At 46.1% G+C, this 23,194-nt stretch overlaps 1 protein-coding gene across 1 annotated transcript in view; it reads right to left on the bottom strand.

The window, feature by feature from the left end:
- Window positions 1-6,429: 6,429 nt before the first annotated feature.
- The window catches only part of BMP7 (bone morphogenetic protein 7), a 115,846-nt gene continuing 99,081 nt past the window's right edge, over window positions 6,430-23,194 (bottom strand). Inside the window, exons 4-7 of the mRNA XM_082271745.1 lie at window positions 16,940-17,137; window positions 15,388-15,464; window positions 8,935-9,045; window positions 6,430-6,779 (exon numbers count right to left, since the gene is read on the bottom strand). Coding sequence (XP_082127871.1) covers window positions 6,630-6,779; window positions 8,935-9,045; window positions 15,388-15,464; window positions 16,940-17,137 — 536 coding nt within the window. The 3' untranslated portion in view covers window positions 6,430-6,629. The remainder of the gene's footprint in view (window positions 6,780-8,934; window positions 9,046-15,387; window positions 15,465-16,939; window positions 17,138-23,194) is intronic.

Here is a 23,194-nt window from a genome sequence, read left to right as displayed (position 1 = left end):
CCTGAAGTCATCTAGCAGGCAGTGCCAGGACAAGATCATCTAGGGCGCCCAGGGTGAACATGCCAAACTGCCCCCCTCCCCCCCCTCAGATGTATTGTGTGTCAGAAAAGATCCAACCCCCCCAAAAAACAGCACTAATCTGCATGCTTATCCCCTAAGCATAAATCCCCCCTCCTCCCAGTACTAATCTTTGTCCCCCCACCTCCGCAGTACAAATGCCGCCCCCCCCCCCAAAATAAATAAATAAATAATTACCTCTCCTAGCACAAATCCTCTACCCTTAAAGTACACATCTTCTCCCCCCTACTCCAAATCCTCCCCTCCCAGCACAAATTCCCCCCTGCTAACACAAAACATCTTCCCCACTATCCCTCCCTCCCAACACAAATCCGCCTAAAATACCACTTTTAGCACACTTAACCCCCAGATTCCCCCTCTTAAAACAATACTTACCCACTGCCGCCCCCAAATCCCCCCGGTCACAATACCACAGTGCCCAGGGCAGCTGCCGCTCCTGCCCAACCCTTTGTCCTGGCCCTGCGAGCAGGACTTTGTCTGAATAAATTTCCCCCTTAAAAATAAATTTAACCCTTAAATAAATAGAACGGGTCACGACTGAGCCTATATTATAATCTAGCAGCAAGACTAGGTATGGGCAGGGCCGCTGATTGGGGGGGGGGGGGACCACCAGTCATTCTGTAGGGGGCCCGGGCACACAGGGGGGCCCCCAACAGCACGGGGAATCAGTGCGGACGGGCAATTACAGAAGGAAGCCCTGTGCCGGTCTCTGCAGCAGCTCAAAGCCAGTTTCTCCCCCTCCTGCCAGGCTTTCAGCTGCTGCAGGGAAGAGACACAGGGCAACAGTCCTGTAATTACTTCTCAGACACCGATCCCCCTCCCTGTTCTGCCTGCATCTGATTACTCCCCCCCCCTTTCCCCATGTGCCCCCATTTCACTGTGCCCCCCCCCCCAGGCTTCCATGTCCTGTAAAAATATAACACATTGTAAAAAAAAGAAACCATTGTAATAAAAAAATTTTTAAAAATTTAAAATAAAAATTGAAAATATTTTTAAACATTTAAAAATAAAAAAATAATATATATATATATATATATATATATATATATATATATATGTTTTTTTTTCTTTTTTTAAATGTAAAAAACAGTTAGAAAGGGATAATTCACACAGGTTCTCAGTTACTGTATGTTTGTATCCACTAATAATGATTTTTGTGTATTTTTAGTGAAAATATTGTCTTGATATATTTGAGGGGGGGGGGGGGGGCGTGCCAGGTAGGCTGTATGGGGTCCCATGATTTCTAACAGCAGCCCTGGGTATAGGTATGTATGATATTCACTCCTGTTCCCCTCAATCTCCCAACTAATAAGACAAACCCTCTTAACTGCTAATTAGATTCCATGATATACTGTCAACCACTAGATGACACTTTTAATGTGGAACAGCAAAGACGAAATATAATAAATTATTACAATGATAAGGGGAAAAAAAAAGAACTCAGTGAATTAGATTGTAAGCTCTAACGAGCGGGGCCCTCGGATTCCTCCTGTATTGAATTGTATTGTAACTGTACTGTCTGCCCTCACGTTGTAAAGCGCTGCGCAAACTGTTGGCGCTATATAAATCCTGTATAATAATTTAGTAATAATAATTAGATCAATACCCCCCTTTAAAGTGCTTATTCCTCTAGGCCGAGCCGAGCAGCCAATACTCCATCATAGGACAGCACAGGCTAAACACACTTGACGTTCACCCTGCCCTGCCATAGGCTGGTGCTCCGGGGGGTCACCCTTCAAATTCCTCTCGCTAGACACTTTAGTAAAACATCTGGTGCGGATTTTGAGAGGTCGTGGGGCGGCTCATATTTTCAGAATCACCTTCCCCGCGTCATCAATCATTATTAAGCCGGGTCTAGTAGGCCGAGAGATTAGGCCAGAGGTGGGGAAATGGCGTCTGCAGGGACCCAGGGTGGGTCACAAGGTGTCCCTAAATCCCCCCATAACTCATTTGACTGGTAGCAAGTGTAAAGAGAGTGTTCACAAGATTCCCCTGTACTTCCCTGCGCACAACAGAGGGGCCCCCGGGTCAAATACAAGATGGCAGCTACAACTGCCTTAAAGAAGAACCTCAGCCAATGCTTTTACCTGTTACACAAAGTAGATAAGGGTTTGATCCTTTGCTGTTTTTCCTGCTGTCTGTCAGATTTTTTTGCTGTCTGTTGCCCCCGTTTAGCAGATGCGCTCTCATTTTCTGCCCTGCTGACTACTTTTACCAAGCCAGCCGGTAAGTGGAAATCTTAAAGGCAAACCTTCCAGGCCAGATGCAAGGTCCACTTTTTTCCAGCTCCCTGCCCACCCCACTCAAATGGCTTTAAAAAGCCATTTATAGACAAACCGTTGGTCCTCCAAAAGACACTTTTTTTTTTTTTAAAGTCCGGACCTCCAATGCTTCTGGGCATGGGTGATGTCCCTGTGCCACCCCAGCATAGCTTGCAGCTCAAAATCCTGCATGAATGCACTCTTGCAAGGAGTTGGATCCATGTGGGATTTTGCGGGATTTGGGATTTTGCGCCCTTATCTTTGCCAAGAGACGTGGTGACCCTACCCCTATTGCTGATCATTCTCTTATATTTCTTAGAAAAAGAAAAAAAGTTTTTCATGCAAGTCCGGTGATGCTAAAGCGTTGGAGGCCGAGGTCAATAGTTTGTTTACAGATTGCTTTTTAACCCTTTTCTGATGGCTACTGCTGCCCCTTTAAGAGGGTATTCATGCCAAAGGGCTTTTCTTGGGGTTGCCGATCATGCAATCACTGTAATTGGCTGTCACAGTTGTCACGCGATTGGAAACCCATCCTTCCAGCTTTTGGTTGTAAGCACTGACTAGGAACTGTCAGCGACAGCTAGGTCACAAAGCTGGGGGACCGCACTAGAAGGCCCTCCAAGCAAAAAACAGCGACACCGGCCATACGCATATACACTATATTGTCAAAAGTATTGGGACGCCTGCCTTTACACACACATGAACTTTAATAGAATCCCAGTCTTAGTCCGTAGGGTTCAATATTGAGTTGGCCCACCCTTTGCAGCTATAACAGCTTCAACTCTTCTGGGAAGGCTGTCCACAAGGTTTAGGAGTGTGTCTATGGGAATGTTTGGCCATTCTTCCAGAAGAACATTTGTTTGATGAGAAGGCCTGGCTCGCAGTCTCTGCTCCAATTCACCCCAAAGGTGTTCTTCTATTGGGTTGAGCTCAGGACTCTGTGCAGGCCAGTCAAGTTCCTCGCTCATCCATGTCTTTGTGGACCTTGATTTGTGCACTGGTCCAAATCATTTGCTGGAGGGGGGATTATGGTGTTGGGTTGTTTTTCAGGGGTTGGGCTTGGCCCCTTCGTTCCAGTGAAGGGAACTCAAGGCATCAGAATACCGAGACGTTTTGGACAATTTAAGGCTCCCAACTTTGTTGGAACAGTTTGGGGATGTCCCCTTCCTGTTTCAACATGACTGCGCACCAGTGCACAAAGCAAGGTCCATCAAGACATGGATGAGCGAGTTTGGGGTGGAGGAACCTGACTGGCCTGCACGGACTAATACTGGGATGCCATTAAAGTTCATGTGTGTCTGTGAGAAGGCAGGCGTCCCAATACTTTTGACAATATAGTGTATATGTGGCAGCACAGAACGAAGCCCACCACCGTAACGGCCACATATATGGATGCCACCGGAGTTAAAGCCTTTCTGGGGGTCAGGGGGCTGGCAAAAGCAGACCTTCTGTGTAAGTGTATATTATTAAACCAGGTATAAGATGCTGGTGGGCTATACATCTAAACAACATCTATCAACTGGAATGATAAGATTTTTGTACTCATGGTATAATCTCTTTTTCATTAAAGTCTATTGAGGGACACAAATTCAGAAACAGTCGGCTTACACTGCTGTATTCAGGAGACTGGGACAATGGCCAACAGAAACATTATTCCAATCCCTTATAACCCATCCTCAGGTGGACAGCAAGAACACAGCGATGGGACCAGGGGTGTACCTACCGCGAGGCAAACAAGGCATTGTGGGGGGGGGGGGGGGGAGAGACATGCCTCCCCCAGGCAGAAGTAGCATCTCTACAGGAGGGCAACTGCCCTCCATCAGGTTTTACCTTGCCCCTCATGTGTTTCCACCCGCCAGGGGTGGACTGTATCAGGAGAGCTCAGTTGGGTGGGCGATCTCATCCAGGCAGGCATGCAGTGAAGTAATGGCACCGCTTGGCGCCTTTTATGAATCACAGCAACAGCCAGAACTGGTAGGGAGTCGGGAGTGTTGCTCGCTGGCGCCGGCAGCCTCAGGGCAGGGTACTGCCGTCCTTGGACTCCACTGTGATATGCGACTTCCATCAAATCAATTACTATACAAAGAGGTGAACAAATGGAAAGCGTTACAGGAGACTTTTATATTCCCTATGATGACCATTAATGATCACTACTGGGGGGGTCATGTCCACAGTCTGTAACCATCTCCTGTATCCTGTCCGCAGTCTGTACCATCGCCTGTACCCTGTCTGTAGTCTCTGACCATCTCCTGTATCCTCTCTGCAGTCTCTGACCAACACCTGTATCATGTCCGCAGTCTCTGACCATATCCTGTATCATGTCTGCAGTCTCTGACCATCTCCTGTATCATGTCTGCAGTCTCTGACCATCTCCTGTATCCTGTCTGCAGTCTCTGACCATCTCCTGTATCTTGTTCGCAGTCTCTAACATCTCCTGTATCCTGCCTGCAGTCTCTAACATCTCCTGTATCCTGTCTGCAGTCTCTGATCATCTCCTGTAACCTGTCTGCAGTCTCTGACCAATGCCTGTATCGTGTCTGCAGTCTCTAACATCTCCTGTATCCTGTCTGCAGTCTCTGACCATCTCCTGTATCTTGTCCGCAGTCTCTGACCATCTCCTGTATCATGTCTGCAGTCTCCGGCCATCTCCTGTATCTTGTCCGCAGTCTCTGACCTTCTCCTGTATCCTGTCTGTTGTCTCGGACCATCTCCTGTATCCTCTCTGCAGTCTCTGACCAACTCCTGTATCATGACTGCAGTCTCTGACCAACTCCTGAGGTAAAGCTCTAATAGGAAGAGGTGGAGCCTAAAGAGGAAGGGTGGAGGTTACAGTTGAATGGGGTGGATCTTAAACAGGAAGGGATGGACAAATTTAGGGGGGGGGGGGGGGAGTGCCCGATTTTAGTCTTGCCTATGGCAGGACAAAGCCAAAATACACCACTGGGTGGGACCCATGTTCCTCAATGGACTAGAAGAAAAAGATCTTACGGTAAGCACACAAAAATTCAGAAACATTCTGGATGTCCAAGAGCAGGTCAGCTGAGAGGTAGCAGGAACCACTGACAGACCCAAGGTTTCGGGACCACCTAGAATACAAAAAGGTACTTGAAGAACCCGATCAGGACAAGGTACTTGCCATGCAGCTCAACTTTTTCAGCAGAGCTAAAGAAAAGGCATCCAAACTCCTAGGTCCTAGGACAATAGCAAAAAATGGAGGCATGCTGGGAAAAGGAGGGGTTATGCAGGGCCTGACTGCTGACTTACAATCTTTTTGCCTCCTGTAGATGGCAGTATAACCCAGCTGTTCCTAAATTCCTGTGTCCATCAATGGACGATGGAGAAACTGGTTTTGGGCAAAGATACCCTTTAATCCCCTCCCCCCCCCCCCCCCACACACAAAAAAACTTTTTGCCTCTTACAACCTGTTTTGGTTATAGATTATATGACATATGAGATGCATCCAGTAAATTCCTTATGCGTCTTTTGTGGTATTAAAGAAACTGATTTATTTCGCCAAAAAACATTTTGTGAGTTTTGACAAAACCAAACGAAAAAAAACAAAAAAAAAACAACAAAAAACAAATCAACCTTATAAAAATAATTATCTAGTGCTTTCTCTAGATCGTTCAATCCTCCGCGAGGTCAGCGAGGTGCGGCAAACCATCGGATGAGATAAAGGGTGACCTCCGCACCATCTACAGCCAGAGTGGGTCAACGGCAACGTTATAAATATAATCCGAGTGACTCCATTTCGTTCCCCCCCAGACATTCTAAAGACCGCGAGCTTCATCGTCCAGATCTCAATAAACGGATTTCTAATACGCCACAATGAAAAAAAAAAAAATGGCTCTATGTTCATTGGTTGAGATTCCCAGAATCCTTTGTTCTAAAGTGTCTCCACAGTTATGTCAGCTGAGCATTTTTTTTTTTTTTATCTCCGAGCAGAACTGAACCAACAATAAGAGGGGATAGCAATATTCCGTAAAGATCTAGAGACGGTAAGTAGAATGGCAACCAAAAAAAAAGCCACTCGGTTTCAGTGACACCACATCGAGTTGTGTGACACAAGCCCTCTAAGCAGGTGAAGTTTACCTTTGTGGCCCTTCAATGAACTCCTGTGTATGACAAGTAGGCAGGGCCCCCAGTTATTAGGTATGTACCAGGAGCCGTTTTGGTTGTAGAGTGGTATAGGTGACCGCAAATGAAACAGAAGACTTGTATCTGTGTGATCACAAGTAATGGTGCTGGTTGTGACCGAGGCTTGAAAATGGGCGCCATGGATGCGTGCTTTTAATGACATCCGCAGGTCCTCACTACCATGTTCCTGTATTTCTTGAGGATGACGTTGGAGCTGTCGTCGAAGTAAAGGACGGAGATGGCTGTGAGCTGAGTGGGGGCGCAGCAAGGCTTCGGTACCGTTTCCGGGTTGATAAAATGAACCTAACAGAGAGAAATAATAAAGGTTTACCGAAAATGTTCAGTAAGCATCCTCATACTTAAATAGGAAGCTGCACACTGGTGTTCCATTGGGCTTAAAACAACTTTATTGTTCCAGGACTGCTTAGGACACTTCACCCCTACTAGGGCTTAAAGTGATACTAAACACACACTGTTTAAAGCGGAGTTCCGGCCATGGGGGTGAAATTTAGATAAAAATACCCCCGGGACAGTCAGGGCTAGTACATTCCACAATGGATAGCCTCTGTACTGTCCCGGGTCGCACTTACCTTTCAGAAGAAATACTTACTTTGAAAATTTCTTCTCCAGTGCTGCCATCTCGGATGTGGGCAGCTGAAGCCAGCGCGCCCTCTTCTGCGTCCTCTTCCGTGTCCTCTTCTCCCAGAATGCCCTGCACCGGCCCCCGCTCGTCACTTCCGGTGCAGGCGCGTCATCCCTCCACAGCTTCTGGGCATGCCCAGAAGCTGTTTAGCAGGGAATGAGGCGCCCGCACCGGAAGTAACGAGCGGGGCCGGTGCAGGCACATTGATTCCTGGGAGCGATGACGTTCAGCTCCCAGGAATCAATGCAAAGAGGAAGTGACGGCGCGGGCCGAGGCCGCAGAGGGAGGAAGTGGAAGAAAGGTGAGTATATTTTTCTTCAATAACAAGGTAAGTAAACAAAAAAAAAAAGAAAATTTTAACTATCCATTTGTTTTTCAGGTGACCAATAGCAAGCGGATGGCCAAAAATCGATTATGTCGATTTTGTGGCCGGAACTCCACTTTAATTTACATTATCCCTTCTTTTTCAGTATATGAATGATGGCACTGTAATTATTTAATAATTTCCTAATCAATATACAGCTGTTACACGACCTAGCTCTCTCCCAGCATGTCTGCAGGAAACCATAAATTTGGAATACAGAGTAAAAAAAATTATTTATATCAATAAACTGTTACAAATTGTCACATAAATATATATTTGAAGTCAAGTCTTTACTATTTTGTGGAAATAACACGGTGTTGGTGGATTTCTGCCAGTCAGAGGCTGTGTCACATCTCTCCAGCCTGTGTCTTAGAATAGTAGGGGGGTGAAGCCTCATTAATCTACATGTAATATCCCACCCCCATTGTGTTTAGCTGGTTAGTGGGCATAGAGGAGGAGGGAGGGAGTGGGCAGTCATTTAGACTGTGTATACGCCCACATGCGTGACTCTATAGCAGGGATCCTCAAACTACGGCCCTCCAGCTGTTGCAAAACTACACATCCCATGATGCATTGTAAAACTCTGACATGCACAGACATTATGGGAATTGTAGTTCCTAAACAACTGGAGGGCCATAGATTGAAGACCCCTGCTCTATAGTCAAAAGGGCTGCTCAGATGTGATAGGGAGGAAAAGCTCAGGGTAGAAATACACTTAAAAATGAGCATGTGTAGAGCTGCCAACATTGATCCGCATAAATCCCCAAATGCAGTGGGGACATGGACAGAAGAGGGAGATAGAGAGCAGCAGGATCAACCAGGTTTATTGCAGAATACAGAAAATGAATCTCATAGTGACTGAGTGAGCATGATAAGCATGTAATACACCATCTGATAGTTTTTAAGGATGTGGGTTTAATGCAGGTAAAAAAAAAAAAATTTTTTTTTCATAAGGAGCCTGCAGAGCACTGCGCCCCCGATCAGCAGATCTCGGGTGTAATGTCCGGCTCCTGCAGACTCTCAGGCAGATACTTGAGAGCAGGAAGATCACTGAACCACAAGGATGCTCACCAGTGCCCTCGTAGTTCATTGAGAACCACAAGCTGTCAGCCGCAACGGCTGATGGTACTCGTAGTCCAATCATTCAAGCAAACTGTGAATGCATGACGTGGCTGTGTGGGCAGAGCCCCAATGTTTTCAAATTGTGACAGCAGTTTCGGGGAGAAGATCCCCCGTCTGCTGTCTCTTTGAGTTGGGGGGGGGGGGGTGCAGATGCTGGAGCCTGTTACATGTTCCACCCCAAAAACATGTAGAACATGTAACTTGTTCCAGAGGTGCTATGCACAGCTTGTACAATAAAGGACACTTTGCTTCAAAAAAAAAATTAAAAAAGATCCCCAGTAATGAAGTGGGAAATGCTGACATACCAGCAGCAGCCCAGGTGATCTTACCAGTGTCTGAACGATGGCGTGGTTTGTTGCGTTCATGTAGGAATTTAGTGGGAAAGCGCATTCACCTTCACAGTAATAAGCAGCGTAACCCTCTGGAGCAATAATCCAATCCTACGGAGGGAGGAAAAAACAAAACGGCATGAATAAACCTGGCAAGGCCACAGTCAAAAAATACAGAGATAAAGGTCACAAATCTGGAGGGACAATTTCCTTCATATCTACCAAAAATTAAGTGTCTCTCCATGAGTGTGGGTGAAAGTGTACAGAAAGCCATAGATTAGGATGGGGGGGAAGAAGAGGTAAAACCTCTGTCAACTGTCAAGTTATTTGTTTCAGCCTCTGCCCCATTGGGGAGATTTCATTTCATTTCCTGTCCTAGAGATACAACAGGAAATGACAGAAGATCTCTCCAAAGTGAATGAACTTCTCCTCTTAGACAGTGGCTTCCAGAACAAGTGTGCCCATTGGAGGATTTAGGATTTCCACCTGTCGCTTGCTCTGATGGCAGCAAATTTTTTAGATTTCCGCTCGCTTTCGGTCTCACAGACAATGATAACGAGGACAAACAGAGGATGGCTCTCCTCATCAATGACACAGACAGCAATAAAAACTTGACAAAGGGACTAAGCCTTCTCTACTCTTTACAAAACTTGAGAAAAAAAAAAAAATTTGCCTTCGGAATGCACTTTAATTTTTTAATTTTTTCATGTCTTTCTTGACGGTCATACAATGTGCTGGGTCTTCTTCCTCTTCTGATCTTCTCCCCTGTAGGTGGGCAGTCCTCAGAGATGCAAAGAGCAGCACTAATGTGACCATGTCAGTGTCGGTCTCTGCATAAATACGTGGTGAGTGCAGGGCTGCTTGGTGATGCCTCCTCAGAGGGCAGGTTTATGACACCCTGCACTTACAGTATGTCCTCAGTCCTCCATGTTGAAGAATACTGGATGATAATCAACACCAAAGACTGAGGAATATACCTTTGGAGAAAAAGGAGTACTGTAGTGTAGTTTTTTTTTTTTTTTTAACGGACCTTCAGACTCTTTTTAAAATTAATTTTATTAGAATCCCCCCCCCCCCCCACCTTCTAATGCAAATGGTTGTCAACATTTTTTTTTTTTAGTAAGTATGTCCAAGTACCTTTTTTTTTTTTTTAAACTAGCTCCAGTTGTCTTTTTCTTTCATTCACCTAGGCAAATTACCATATGTAGTTCTGTTGATTCCTGAGATATCATCATCACAAACCCCAGGAGCCTTTGGGCACTTTTTTTTTGTGAGATCTATATGGGAGGGCAGAGGAAAGTGGAGGAGGGCAGAAGACAGAGTAGGGTGAAAAAGGGCAGAGGACAGAGGTGAGCAGAAGAGGGCAAAGGACAGAGGAGAACAGAGAAGGGTAAGGGAGGGTGGAGGACAAAGGAGAGCAAAGGAGGGCGGAGGAGAGAAGAGAACAGAGGAGAGTAGGGAGGGCGGAGAAGGGCAGGGGAAAGCTGAGGAGGGAAGAGAAGGGCGGAGGAGGGCAGAGAAGCACAGGGGAAGGCAGAGGACAGAGGAAGACGGAGGACAGAAGAGACCAGGGAGGGCAGAAGAGGAAGGTGGAAAGCAGAGGAGGGTAGAGGAAAGCAAAGGAGGGTTGAGATGGGCGGAAAGAAGGCAGAGGAGGGTGGAGGACAGAAGAGATCAGAGGAGGGCAGAGGGGGAAGGAGAAAAGCAGTGAAGGGCAGAGAAAAGTGGAGGAGGGCAGAGGAGCGAGGGCTGAGAAGGGCGGAGGAAAGCAGAGGACAGAAGAGAGCTAAGGATGGCGAAGGACAGAAGAGAGGGCGGAGATCAGAGGAAAGCAGAGAAGGCTAAGGGAGGGCAGAGAAGGGCAAGGGAGAGCAGAGGGCAGGGGAGGGCAGAGAAGGGCAGGGGAGAGCAAAGGACAGCAGAGGAGGGCAGAGAACAGAAGAGAGTGGTAGAGGAGAGCAGAGAAGGCTAAGGGAGGACAGAGAAGGGCAGGGGAGAGCAAAGAAGAGTGTGGGGGAGGGGGGGGGGTTGGGCAGAAGAGAACAGAGGAGGGCAGAAGAAGGCTGAGGAGGGTGGAGGAAAGCATACATGGGCAGAGTGGCTAAAAAGGCATCAGAGGTGTCAGTGCACAGGTGTTTAACATTGCATGAAGGGCGGAGAAGCGACTACATCCCTGAAACAGAATGGATGCAGGCTACAGCTGCCCTCAGTTAAAATGGCCACCTTCAGAAATAGGGTGAGTGCTTTAGTAGCATAATCTCGTAATTTTTATGAATGAATTAGCGAAATGTCCTAAATTATCATTTAATATGTTGAAGGAGTTTTTTTCTGAAATGTATAAGCTTAGATTAAAGTTCCTTTTTTTACAGCTTTTGCATTTTGCATCCAATCAGGGAAGCTCGGTGGTTGGTAGATCATGTGTGGTCAAACATCTTGACACGCCGCTTTACTGAATATGCTCACAGGTCTTCCACATAAAGTGTGTAAAGTAAAAGCATCTAATCTTCTGCAGGCTAATCTCTTCTGTTCTCTGTAACAGGATACGGGATTTCCTGCATGTATCAATGTTTTCATCTGGTTTTTCAAAGACTAAAGCCCAGTGTTTTTTCTAAACAGATGGGACTGAAATTCCTAACTAAATCAAACTGATTATCAATCAGATTATTGATTAGAAAAGGAAAAGGTATAGAGGTGTGATATTCATGGTGTGTGTTCATTTTACATAGGATACAACATGGAAAAATAATCAAAAGGTCAGAAGAGAAATGGGATTTCTGTCTTACTATAAAATCCATTTCTCTGATGTTCATTGACAGACACAGCTCCTGATCTTCTTAACCGCTGGGTTATACTGCCCCCTACAGGAGTAGGACACTAGGCAGAAAAAAAGCTTGACTAAGCCTATGGGCAGTGCCAGGGGGTATACTCCCTCTCTCAGCTATAGGCACTTAGTTTTGTTACAAGCAGCGTCAGAAGAAATCCAACTCCACAGGGGGGGTGAGTGCTGTGTCCGTCAATGAACATCAGAGAAATGGATTTTACGGTAAGACAAAAATCCCATTATCTCTATCGTTCATTGACAGACACAGCTCCTGATCTTCTTAACCATTGGGACAACTCGAAGCAGTGTTAAAACATTAGGGGTGGGAACAGCAGAAAAAAATTCCCCAAGGCTAAATCATAGCCAACCAGGTAACATGGAGCTCAAACAAGAACAACTGGAGCTCACCTGAAAAAAAACACCCTTAAAGAGGACCAGGTCCTCTAAACAGCAGCCTGCAAAACCTTGTGGCCAAAGGAAGCATCCGCAGATGCCAACACATCCACTTTATAAAATTTTGTAAAGGTGTGCACAGACAACTCGGTAGCCGTCTTGCAGACCTGCATCACTCATCAGGCTTGAAACCCTGTCTGTCTGATCCATCTGGAAATGGTCGCAGCAGAATCGGACAACCCCTTCCGAGGTCGTCCGTGAGCACAAATAGTGAGTCTGACTTCCTTAAAGGCTCCGTAGCTGCCAGGTACACCCTAATTACCCGAATCACATTGCAAGGAATGCAATGCAATTTCCTTAGCATGTTTTGGCCTGGGACACAGGGAAGGAACACAATGTCCTCATTCAAATGAAAATCAGAGACAACCTTTGCAAAGAACGATGGACAGAGGCAAAGAACCACCTCAACTCTGTGAACCACCAATGTGAACGACAAGACAAAGCCGCCAACTCCGACACCCTGCACGCAGAAGTGATTGCCACCAAAAAGGCCACCTTCTGGGATACAATAAGCAGGGGAACCTCCCTAAGATTTTCAAAAGGAGGTTTCTGGAGGACTGAAAGCACCAAATTGAGGTCCCAAGGGGGCAATGGAGACAGCACCGGAGGAGCCAAGTGTCGAACTCCCTGGATAAAAGTACGCACCAAGGAAAGTGTGGCCAATGGTCATTGAAAGAAGACCGCAAAGGCCGAGACCTGGCCCTTGATAGTACTCAAAGTCAGGCACTGCTCAACCCCCCCATTAGAGGAAGGTCAAGATTCAAGCCACCGAAAAGGAGCGAGGATGAACCCCAAGAGACTCACACCATGCAATGTATGACATTGTGTAAATCAGACGATACTGACCCCACGGAGCCACCAGCGGATCTGTGGCACCCACCAGAGGGTCCCAAGATCGTGCCACAAACCTCTGCAGCTTCCTGTTGAGACGAGAGGCCAACAGGTCCACCTCGAAACTACCCCACCGGAGACACAACTGATGAAACACCTCCGGATGAAGTGATCATTCCCCCTGGTCCAATGCCTGTCAACTGAGGTATTTCAACGGTGACCAGCGAGGCTGCATGAATCACACAACATTCTGCAGGACGCTGCCAGCGCAAGGGAATTGACCCCAAACGAGGACCACTTGATTCACCTATCACAGATGTGCCTGATTTTATTCACCTCAATGTGAGTTTTATATTGCTTTTAACTACATTAAACTGTAAAAGTCTGCACTTAGAGGCGCCTCTCTCTTTTATCTTCACTACAGCTCTGGATACTTGGTTTCAGTTTTCCTTGATGGTAGCCCTAAGTACATGGACTTTTCAGTACTTATGAAGTACATGGACTTTATCACCCCACCTTCTCCCTTTGGTTTGCACCCCTCTGCCCGTTGTCTCTCTAGATCTGTAGCTTTAGCGCCTTCTTCCTTGTTGGACTGAGGTAATCTGCCTGCTAATTTTCCACCTTCTCCCTTTGGTTTGCTCCCCTATGCCCGTTGTCTCTCTAGATCTGTAGCTTTAGCGCCTTCTTCCTTGTTGGACTAAGGTAATCCACCTGCTAATTTTCCACCCCTGGAACGCGTACAGCAGAGATGGCTGGAACGAAACATTTTGCCCACCTTAGAATGCTGGCTACTTCCCGAGCCGCCAGGACACTTCTTGTGCCCCCTTGGTGATTGACATAGGCCACGAACGTGGCAGTGTCCAATTGAATTCGCACCAGACACCCCTGAAGACGATCCGGCCAATGATCCAGACAAAGTTTGATCGCTCTGAGCTCCAGTACATTGATCGGCAGTCAGGACTCTTCCAGTGTCCAGACCCCCCTAAGCAGAATTTTTTCTGAGAACGCCTCCCCACCCAAACAGGCTCGCATCCGTGGTGACCACTGTCCAGTACAGGGGGAGAAAGGATTTGCCCTGGCGAAGTGCCGGAGAACAAAGTCATTAGATCAGAGACCCTCTCGTACCATGGCCAAGCCAAATCATATTGTCTATAGACTGTGGATTCTTGTCCCATTTGACCAGAATCTCTCTTTGCAGAGATCTTGTGTGGAACTGTGCAAACGGAAGCGCCTCAAAGGCAGACATCATCAGGCCCAGCACATGCATGCAAGTCTGAAAGGATGAGCATCTGCTTCACAGTTATGGCCGCCACTATTAGCAATGAGAAACCACTAGAAAATGGGCACCGAGGCTACACAAACATGGCCACTGAATCTACAGCACACAGGCTACAAGAAAATGGCGGCACCACGTGGATCCTGGGGGCCCAGGAGGCCCGAAAACGAGACCAGCAGACAGGGGGGCCCTGGCAGGAGCCCCTACCAGGTACAGCTCCCACCTAAAAGCCGATCGTCCGGTCGCCGACAGCGCCCTCCATCGCCAGCTCAGCACCCTAGACCAACCTGAAAAGGTGGTATAGCCACCCCATGGGGAAGGGTGGGGGGTAGGCAGATGAGGGGTGAAGTGTCCGCAGGGACCATCGAGAGAGGGGCACTGCATGGCAAGGAGGAGAACCCAGGGGTCCGACCGTCCACCCCAATGCCCTCTAGGGGGAGAGGGGGGGGACAGCTACTCACCATACCAGGAACTGGGTGGGCCCCGCTCCAGACAGAACCTCCTCTCCATTGAAATGAGGGGCTGTCGGCCAGGAGGAACGCTGTGACTCAGGCTGAGGCCAGGTCATATGCGAACTCGCAAGAAGTTTAACTCACAGGCCAGCCCCCATCCAGTGGGGCTTTGTTGCGGCTGACCTAGCTCAGAGCTGAGGCCTGCAGGCGCTCGCTGGCCAGACTGGGGTGACCAATGGATTTTAAAAAATATCCAGCCCATTGCCCAGTCCAACAGATGATTGTAGATTCTCACAGGAAAAATATAAAGATCCATTAAAAAGGAAACAATTGCCAGCACCGAAGATCCCAGCAAGGAACTAGGTCCTTACTCCTTACTAGTGCCTATAGCTGAGAGTGGGAGCATACGCCCTGGGACTGCCTACAGGGGTAGTCAAGCTTTTTTGCTGCCTAGAGTCCTACTCCTGTAGGGGGCAGTATAACGCAATGGTTAAGAAGATCAGGAGCTGTGTCCATCAATGAACAATAGAGAAAATGCAGATTAACGATTGTGGCGTATGTGGCCTGTGTTAGCTCTGTGCAGGGGGCGGATTGCTGTGACGCCGTCTGCGTTGTCTCACCTGCCATCCCAGGTCCCGGAAGCTGACGTAGAGTTCGTGTTTCTTACAGGCTTGCTTCTGGTCTGTACTGCTGTTTTCTAGAATGACACAAGAAGATAATGTTAAAGGGGCTTTCCACTTCACCCAGACACGCTTCCATCTTGAGCCTCCTGAGAATCAAAGCTGAACTCTGGGCAAACAGTTCTTATACTTATAAAGGAGCTTTTTATTTTTTTACCTGACAACAGATTTGTAAATTTTATCCTATTTGCAGCCTACCTCAGACCTGCCTTTTCTCTGCTGCAGATAAGTAACACAGCTAAGTCACTTCCCCACCCCCAGCCTGTGACTGGACAACGAAGGAACAGCAGAAGGCTGATGAAATCATCCCTCTTGTCAACTTGTTCTTTCCCAGATCACATGAAGCCATAAGACCCTACCTTTTCTATAGGGTGTTCTGATGTATATAAGATTACACTGGTCTGATAGGGTTCAAAAGTAATGTGCATGCAAAGCTGTTATAATCCAGGTGGCCTCTGGTGCTCAGTAGATTTTGATGCCTAAATCAGACGTGTGCGATTCGTTTATTTACAAATCAAATTTTAGACGATATTTGCTTAATTCGGAGATTTGCATGTATCCGAATTTCTGACTCACAATACAAACAAGTTTAAACAAATCGTAAATAAATTATAACAAAATGAATTACCTGAATTTGAAATGGAATCATGTTGCAATAAATACATTTCGGTATAAAAGTGAAATAAGATGATGATTCCTAATTACGCAGCTTAAAAAGAATAGAATAGAATAGCAAAGGAGTATAATAGTAAAGAATAAAATAAAACATAATAGAATAGAATTATAAAAGAATAGAATAGAGTAAAATATAATAGAATATAATAAACTAGAGTCGAATAGAATAGAAAGAAATAGAACAAAGTAGAATAGAAATAAAAGAATACAATAGAATTAAAAATTAAAGAATATAATAGAACAGAATAGGAAAAAAAGGATAGAACACACAAAGGGATAGAATAGAACAGAAAATAAAGGAAAATAATAGAACAGAAAATAAAGGAATAGAATAAAACAGAAAATAAAGGGATATAATAAAACAGAAAATAAAGGAATAGAATAATATAGAATAGAAAAGAATAGAATAAAATAAAAGCAGAGAATAAAATAGAGTAGAATAGAATAGAAAATAATAAAAAGGAATAGAACAGAAAAGAATATATTAAAACAGAATAAAACAGAAAATACAAGAACAGAATAGAATAAAACAAAGTAGAATGGAATAGAAAAGAAAACAATGGAATAGAATAGAACAGAAAATAAAAATACAATATAATAGAAAATAAAGGAATAGGATAGAACAGACAATAATAGAATGGTATAGAAAATAAAATAAAGTAGGATAGAATAGAAAATAAAAAAAAAGAATAAAAAAAATAGAATAGCATAGATTAGAATGCATATATAGCTGTCTTCCGAAATGAAAATTTTGAAATGAAAATTTTGTAACGATTTAAAAATAATGAATATCTGTTATTACAGTTGTGGGTCTCACCTGCGACGTTGGCCACTCTGAGGGCCTCCTGGTTCTTTGGTGCTTTGGATCTGTTCTGGTTGCGCTGCTTCCCCCCGGTGGACCGTATGCTGCGCAGGTGGATCTCTGTGGCCTTGAAGAATGCCACCATGAAGGGTTGCTTGTTGTGTGGTCCATTCGTTCCAATCAGACCCGCCATTTTGGGATTGATGCTTTGCCCTGTCGAATAAATGGTATATATAATCAGTGCACAGACACGATCTGAGGGAGTCTTTACAGCAGGGGATGCTCAAGTAGGGTTCCTTCAGAGGTTGCTTGGGGTTCCTTAAAGAGGAGCTCCAGGCTCCCTCAGAAAAAATTAAAAGTCAGCAGCTACAAATACTAACGTTTAATAAAAGGGACACTTACCTGTCTACAAATCCAGCGGTGTCTTTAACCGAGCCGATTTTTTTAATCGGCTCTTGGGTGCTGATGCCGCCATTTTGGGGGCGAAGCGTGCTGCACTTTGTGAATGGCCCCGTGGCGGGGAAGGAGGAGGGGGGCCAAACAGAGTGAGAGGGGGTACCTGTCAAAACCAGTAGCGGCTCCCCCCCCCCCCCCGAAAGGTGTCATATGTGGCAGCGGAGGGGGGGGGGCAAATTAGCAGAGCTATTCCCCCGATTGGCTTTAGGCAATGAGCAATTTCTGCCTCAGAGAAGTCCCCACTGACGCCACGGATCTTCTTAGTGATCTGTAAGGGGGTAATTCTTCCCAATGTCTACCAGTGTAAGGAGCATTCTTCCCATTGACTACCAATGTAAGGAACATTCTTCCCAATGTCTACCAGTGTAAGGAGTATTCTTCCCACTGACAACCAGTGTAAGGAGCATCCTTCCCACCGACAACCAGTGTAAGGAGCATCCTTCCCACCGGCAACCAGTGTAAGGAGCATCCTTCCCACCGACAACCAGTGTAAGGAGCATCCTTCCCACCGGCAACCAGTGTAAGGAGCATTCTTCCCACTGGCAACCAGTAAGGAGCATTCTTCCCACTGACTACCAGTACAAGGAGCATTCTTCCCAATAAATACCAGTGCAAAGAGCATTTATCCCAATCACCACCAGTGTAAACAGCATTCTTCCCAATGACTACCAGTGTAAGGAATATTCTTCCCAATGACTACCAGTGCAAGGAGTATTCTTCCCAATGACTACCAGTGTAAGGAGCATTCTTCCCAATGACTACCAGTGTAAGGAGCATTCTTCCCAATGACTACCAGTGTAAGGAGCATTCTTCCCAATGACTACCAGTGTAAGGAATATTCTTCCCAATGACTACCAGTATAAGGAGTATTCTTCCCAATGACTACCAGTACAAGGAGTATTCTTCCCAATGACTACCAGTGTAAGGAGCATTCTTCCCAATGACTACCAGTGTAAGGAGCATTCTTCCCAATGACTACCAGTATAAGGAGTATTCTTCCCAATGACTACCAGTACAAGGAGTATTCTTCCCAATGACTACCAGTATAAGGAGCATTCTTCCCAACTACTACCAGTGCAAGGAGCATTCTTCCCAATGACTACCAGTGCAAGGAGTATTTTTCCCAATGACTACCAGTGTAAGTAGCATTCTTCCCAATGACCATCACACTAATGTATCATGAGTTGTAGATATAGTCATTATTAGCAGGGGTTCCCTGAGCCTGAAAAGTTTTTTCAAGGGGCCATACAATGAGATTGGAGGTGAAGCGGTTTACCCTTAAGCAGTGATGGGGGTTTTCACTGTCAGGAGGATGAGAATGTGGAACTCCCTTCCACAATTGGTGGGGTCAGTGGGGAGTATTGATATTTTTAAAAGACTCTTGGACGTGCATCTTAGTGAACACAATATAAAGGGATATGGGAAATGATTATCGACACTGAAACACACACACCTACACAGGTTGAACTGGATAGACTATTGTTTTTATTCAACCTTACCTACAGTAATATGAAAACTACATTTTGAAAAGGCAGAGAAAGGCTGCTTTACATGCCATCTGGACAGCCTGAGAATCTTAAATAAAATTTCCACTGACCACCAATGACTGTGGAGTTGGTTGTGTGTTGGTGGTGGGGATGGAATTTACTCTGATGGGGAAAATGCTGCTTCAGGCTTCCTCCAGAACTTGTTAAATGCTTTGCTGAAGTGGGGGAGGAGCAGCATTCAAACATCATGTGAACAAATGCCCGGGCCATGTTTCAAACACAAGACCCTTAGGCCGAGTCCACACCTCTCCTGAGGCTGCGGCACCCCCTTGTCTCCACCCCTACCTTGTCTCAGCAGTTTCCAGCAGAGAGGAGGACAAAACTTCTCCTACAGACTCTGCATCTATCTGTGAAGCTGCAGCACCTCCTCGTCTTTAGGTGGTCTCAGCATTCAGCAGTCCCCAGCAGCTGACTCCAGCCCTCCTCTGGTCCTACTCCAGACCCTGCACTTTCTGCTTCCCAGCTCTGCTTCAAACTTCTTCTCAGCAGCAGCACAAGGTAAAGGGGGTGCAATGTGATGTAAGAAAGGGTGGGAAGAATCTTGACTTCTCATGGTTGGGGGGCTTTTGACTTCTGATGTAAGGGAGGGCTGGGGTTGCTTTGGACATCTATTATTCTTACAGATAAAACTGGCCTTTTGAAGGCAACCATAATGCTGATGTGACCCACTATGAAACTGAGTTTGACACCTATGCCCTAGGCCAGTGATGGCGAACCTTGACACCCCAGATGTTTTGGAACTACATTTCCCATGATGCTCAACTACACTGCAGAGTGCAAGAGCATCATGGGAAATATAGTTTCAAAACATGTGCCAAGGTTCTCCATCACTGCCCTAGGCTTTTGGTCATATGGCCAGCCCTGGAAGAAACCTGAGAAAAAAAAAGTATTTCACCCTTTTTATCATGTGGAATGGCCACTTGCAGTCTCCACCACGGGTGCATGTGACAAAGTGACAACTCAGCCCCACATTTATGTAGCCCCCTCCTAGGTAGGTGCTAGGAAAAAGCATGAAGTGGTTCCTTCTGCTTATCAGGGGAGCCAGATCTGTTAGTTTTGCCAGTCACAAGCTTCCAGGTGTGACTTACTAGGTGTGGGGGGAGTGTCCCTACTGTGTCCAATGAGGGTGCTTGTTGGACAAAAGTGGAGGAAACCTAACCAGTAGCACATCAGGGTTTATGGCTGCCTCAGTGGGTGGGCATTGCTGCAATGCATCCTGGGATTGGCAATAAATCCGGAGGGAGCATGTGACAGGGCGTCTTTTGGCGGGAGCAAAGTCCCAGCAGGAGGTGGGCGGCTGTCTCTCCTCCTGCAGGTGTGAGGAAGGTGGTTCAGGCAGTCAGCCCCAGTGCCATCTTAAGAGCATTAAAGGGCCCCGGGCAATGCAGTGCACTGGGGCCCCGCCTACACAATCACCCTCGAGAATAAAAATGCAAATTATCGATAAGGCTATATTTATTGGTACAGCAGTGCCAGGCTAATAACAGCTTCCAAGTTTGGCGGCTGAGTCTGGTGAACACACACATGGACGGGAGTCAGACTGGACTGTCCTGTGTGTGCCTGTTCCCATGGAGGTGTACAGGCATTCCTGCAGTTGTGGGCTCCTGCCTCCATGGCGAAAATTCACGGCCAACAATCGTTGCGTGTGTACGAGGCATTAGGAGAAAGTTATTACCCCATAAGAGCAAGTGCCTAAACAAGGCCCTTCATGGCAAGATCACCAGGGATTATTTCAACGAAACCCGTAGAGTCTAAAATAATGAAAACAACTTTTTGAAATGATATTAAACATATCACCTTATATAAATCCTCCACCTTTTCCCATATTGTAGGGTTAAAGAGAGTTCACGAGAACAAAACCTACGAATAAGGACTATAAAAAAGGAAAAATATGCACATACACAGTGAATTTATTTCTCAGGAGGAACATAAACTCCAAGCCTCAGGTGATCCAGGCCTCGCGGCAAACAAACCCTGCCCGTAAAACACGTGGCGAGATTGCAGTAGATAGGTGGATGAGGAATGTGGAGAACGCACCCGTGCAGAGCGGCTGCAATCAATATATCAGACTGGACACGGACGTCATTTTTATAATTGAATGTTCTCAGTAGAAGAGATATTTCAGGTCAGATCTCAACCACAAGAGCATTCTTGCAAACAAACACAAAAACTCCTCCAAATTATGTTGCGTTCCTTTGAAACTTTCCTCCTTCAGGAGCCAAAAGCCAGTCTCCGTTCTATATAAAAAATTTAAAAACTGGCCCATGCCATCCCCTTTACCTAATCTAAGGGTCCATTCATACTTGTGCATTGTGGCAATAGTTAGCAAGACTCATGGCAATATATCTGGTCTATGTGCAGTGTTTTTCAGTGCCGTTCATTAGGCAGTGTGTAGCAGAGCCCCCAGCACACTACAACCCATACAAGCATTGTGGTGCAATGCATTCTTAAAAAAGGGGTCATGTATGTTTTTATTCATCCATTGTGGAATGATGGCAATAAATGGGCTGCCTTATCACATTAAGGAGTGCCATAATGGGCATTAATACACGTGTTTGGATGCACTGCAACAGAAAGCTAAAGTGTGAATGTGTCCTTAAGGCCCCTTTCACACTAGCGGATCGTTCAGATCCGCCTGTCAGTTTTTCAGGCGGATCTGAACAGAAGCCCCATGCATCTCTATGGGGCATCGGATGTCAGCGGAGACATGTCCGCTGACATCCGATCCGATCCTGTCCGTCAAATCTGGACAGATGGAAACCCTATTTTCAATCCATCTGGCGGATGGGATCGGATGAGAATGGACAGGCTGTCCGTTCTCATCCGATTCCCCCATAGAGAAGAGTGGGGATCTGACAGCTCTGTCTCCACACACAGCGCGGAGACAGAGCTGCCATCCGCATGCTCAGCGGGTGATCGGCGGATCGATCCCCCTCTGAGAAAAACAGAGTCCGCCAACAGAGCAGCAAAAGTAAAAGGGGCCTAAAGCGGAACTAAACCCTCCCATCTTTTTAAGCCAAGGAAGCTGCCATCATAGCTTCTGTTTGATCTTCAACAGCCAAAAATACTGCACATGTGATCAGTTAGGACACCAGCCAAATGATGGTTTAACAGTTTGGTTAAGAGCACAAGCAAATGAGACAATTAAATTCCCAGCACGACTGTGGAAGTAAACCCATCGATTTAAAAATTTTCAAAAAACAGTTACATTCCCGGCATGTGCCAAGAATGTAAATTGTCACATTGTTTATGCTCTCAACCAATCTGTCAAACCATCAAATGGCTGGTGTCATAACTGGTCACATGTGCAGCATCATGGCAGTTGAAGATTAAACAGAGGCCAAGATGGCAGCTTTCTTGGCTGAAAACGATAAGAGGGTTTACTTCTACTTTAAAAAGTCTATCTAAAAGCCTAATTTTCTTTCCCCAATTCACAGTCATGTGACAGGCTGGGCCCTCAAGTCTTTTATCCTCTGGTCTGTACTGTGTGAAGATCTTTCTTACAGTGCCCACATCACTGACATGAATGCTACTGTTCCTCAAGTGGTTGGTAGGAGTTCTTTGAGCTGTGGGTGATTGACTTCCCAATTGATGGTGTCTGCATAGTTCCAGGGCCAATACCATCTGGCAAAGCCTGCAGCCATTCTCAACCAAGGTTCTCAAGAACCCTAGGGTTCCTCAAGTGGTTGGTAGGGGTTCCTTGAGCTGTGGGTGATTGACTCCCTGATTGATGGTGTCTGCATAGTTCCAGGGCCAATGCCATCTGGCAAAGCCTACAGCCATACTCAACCAAGATTCTCAAGAACCCTAGGGTTCCTCAAGTGGTTGGTAGGGGTTCCTTGAGCTGTGGCTGATTGACCTCCCATCTGATGGTACCTGAATAATTTCAGGGACAATGCCACTTGGCCAAGCCAGCAGCCATTCTCAACCAAAATTCTGTTGAACCCTAGGGTTTCTCAAGAGGTTGGAAAGGGTTCCTTGAGCTGTGGGTGATTGACCTCCCATTTGATGATGTCTGCATAGTTCCAGGGCCAATGCCACTTGGCAAAGCCAGCAGCATGACACCAAATATCTTGTTAGCTACCTATTGTATATAAGGATGACATTGTGAGCACCACTGTATGGGTTTTATTCTTTCTTCCGACTACCAAAGAATAAGGAATTTTCCCCATTTCCCCCCAATTGAGAAAGGCTGGTATAGACCTTTAAGTCAAGGCACCCTTTAAAATTACGGACAATCCCGAGGCACCCCATTCTAAATTGCAAA

The sequence above is a fragment of the Pelophylax lessonae genome, assembly GCF_965119305.1.
Source record: "Pelophylax lessonae genome assembly, chromosome: 11".
Lineage (NCBI taxonomy): Eukaryota > Metazoa > Chordata > Amphibia > Anura > Ranidae > Pelophylax > Pelophylax lessonae.
This window is presented reverse-complemented; position numbering and strand designations above follow the sequence as displayed.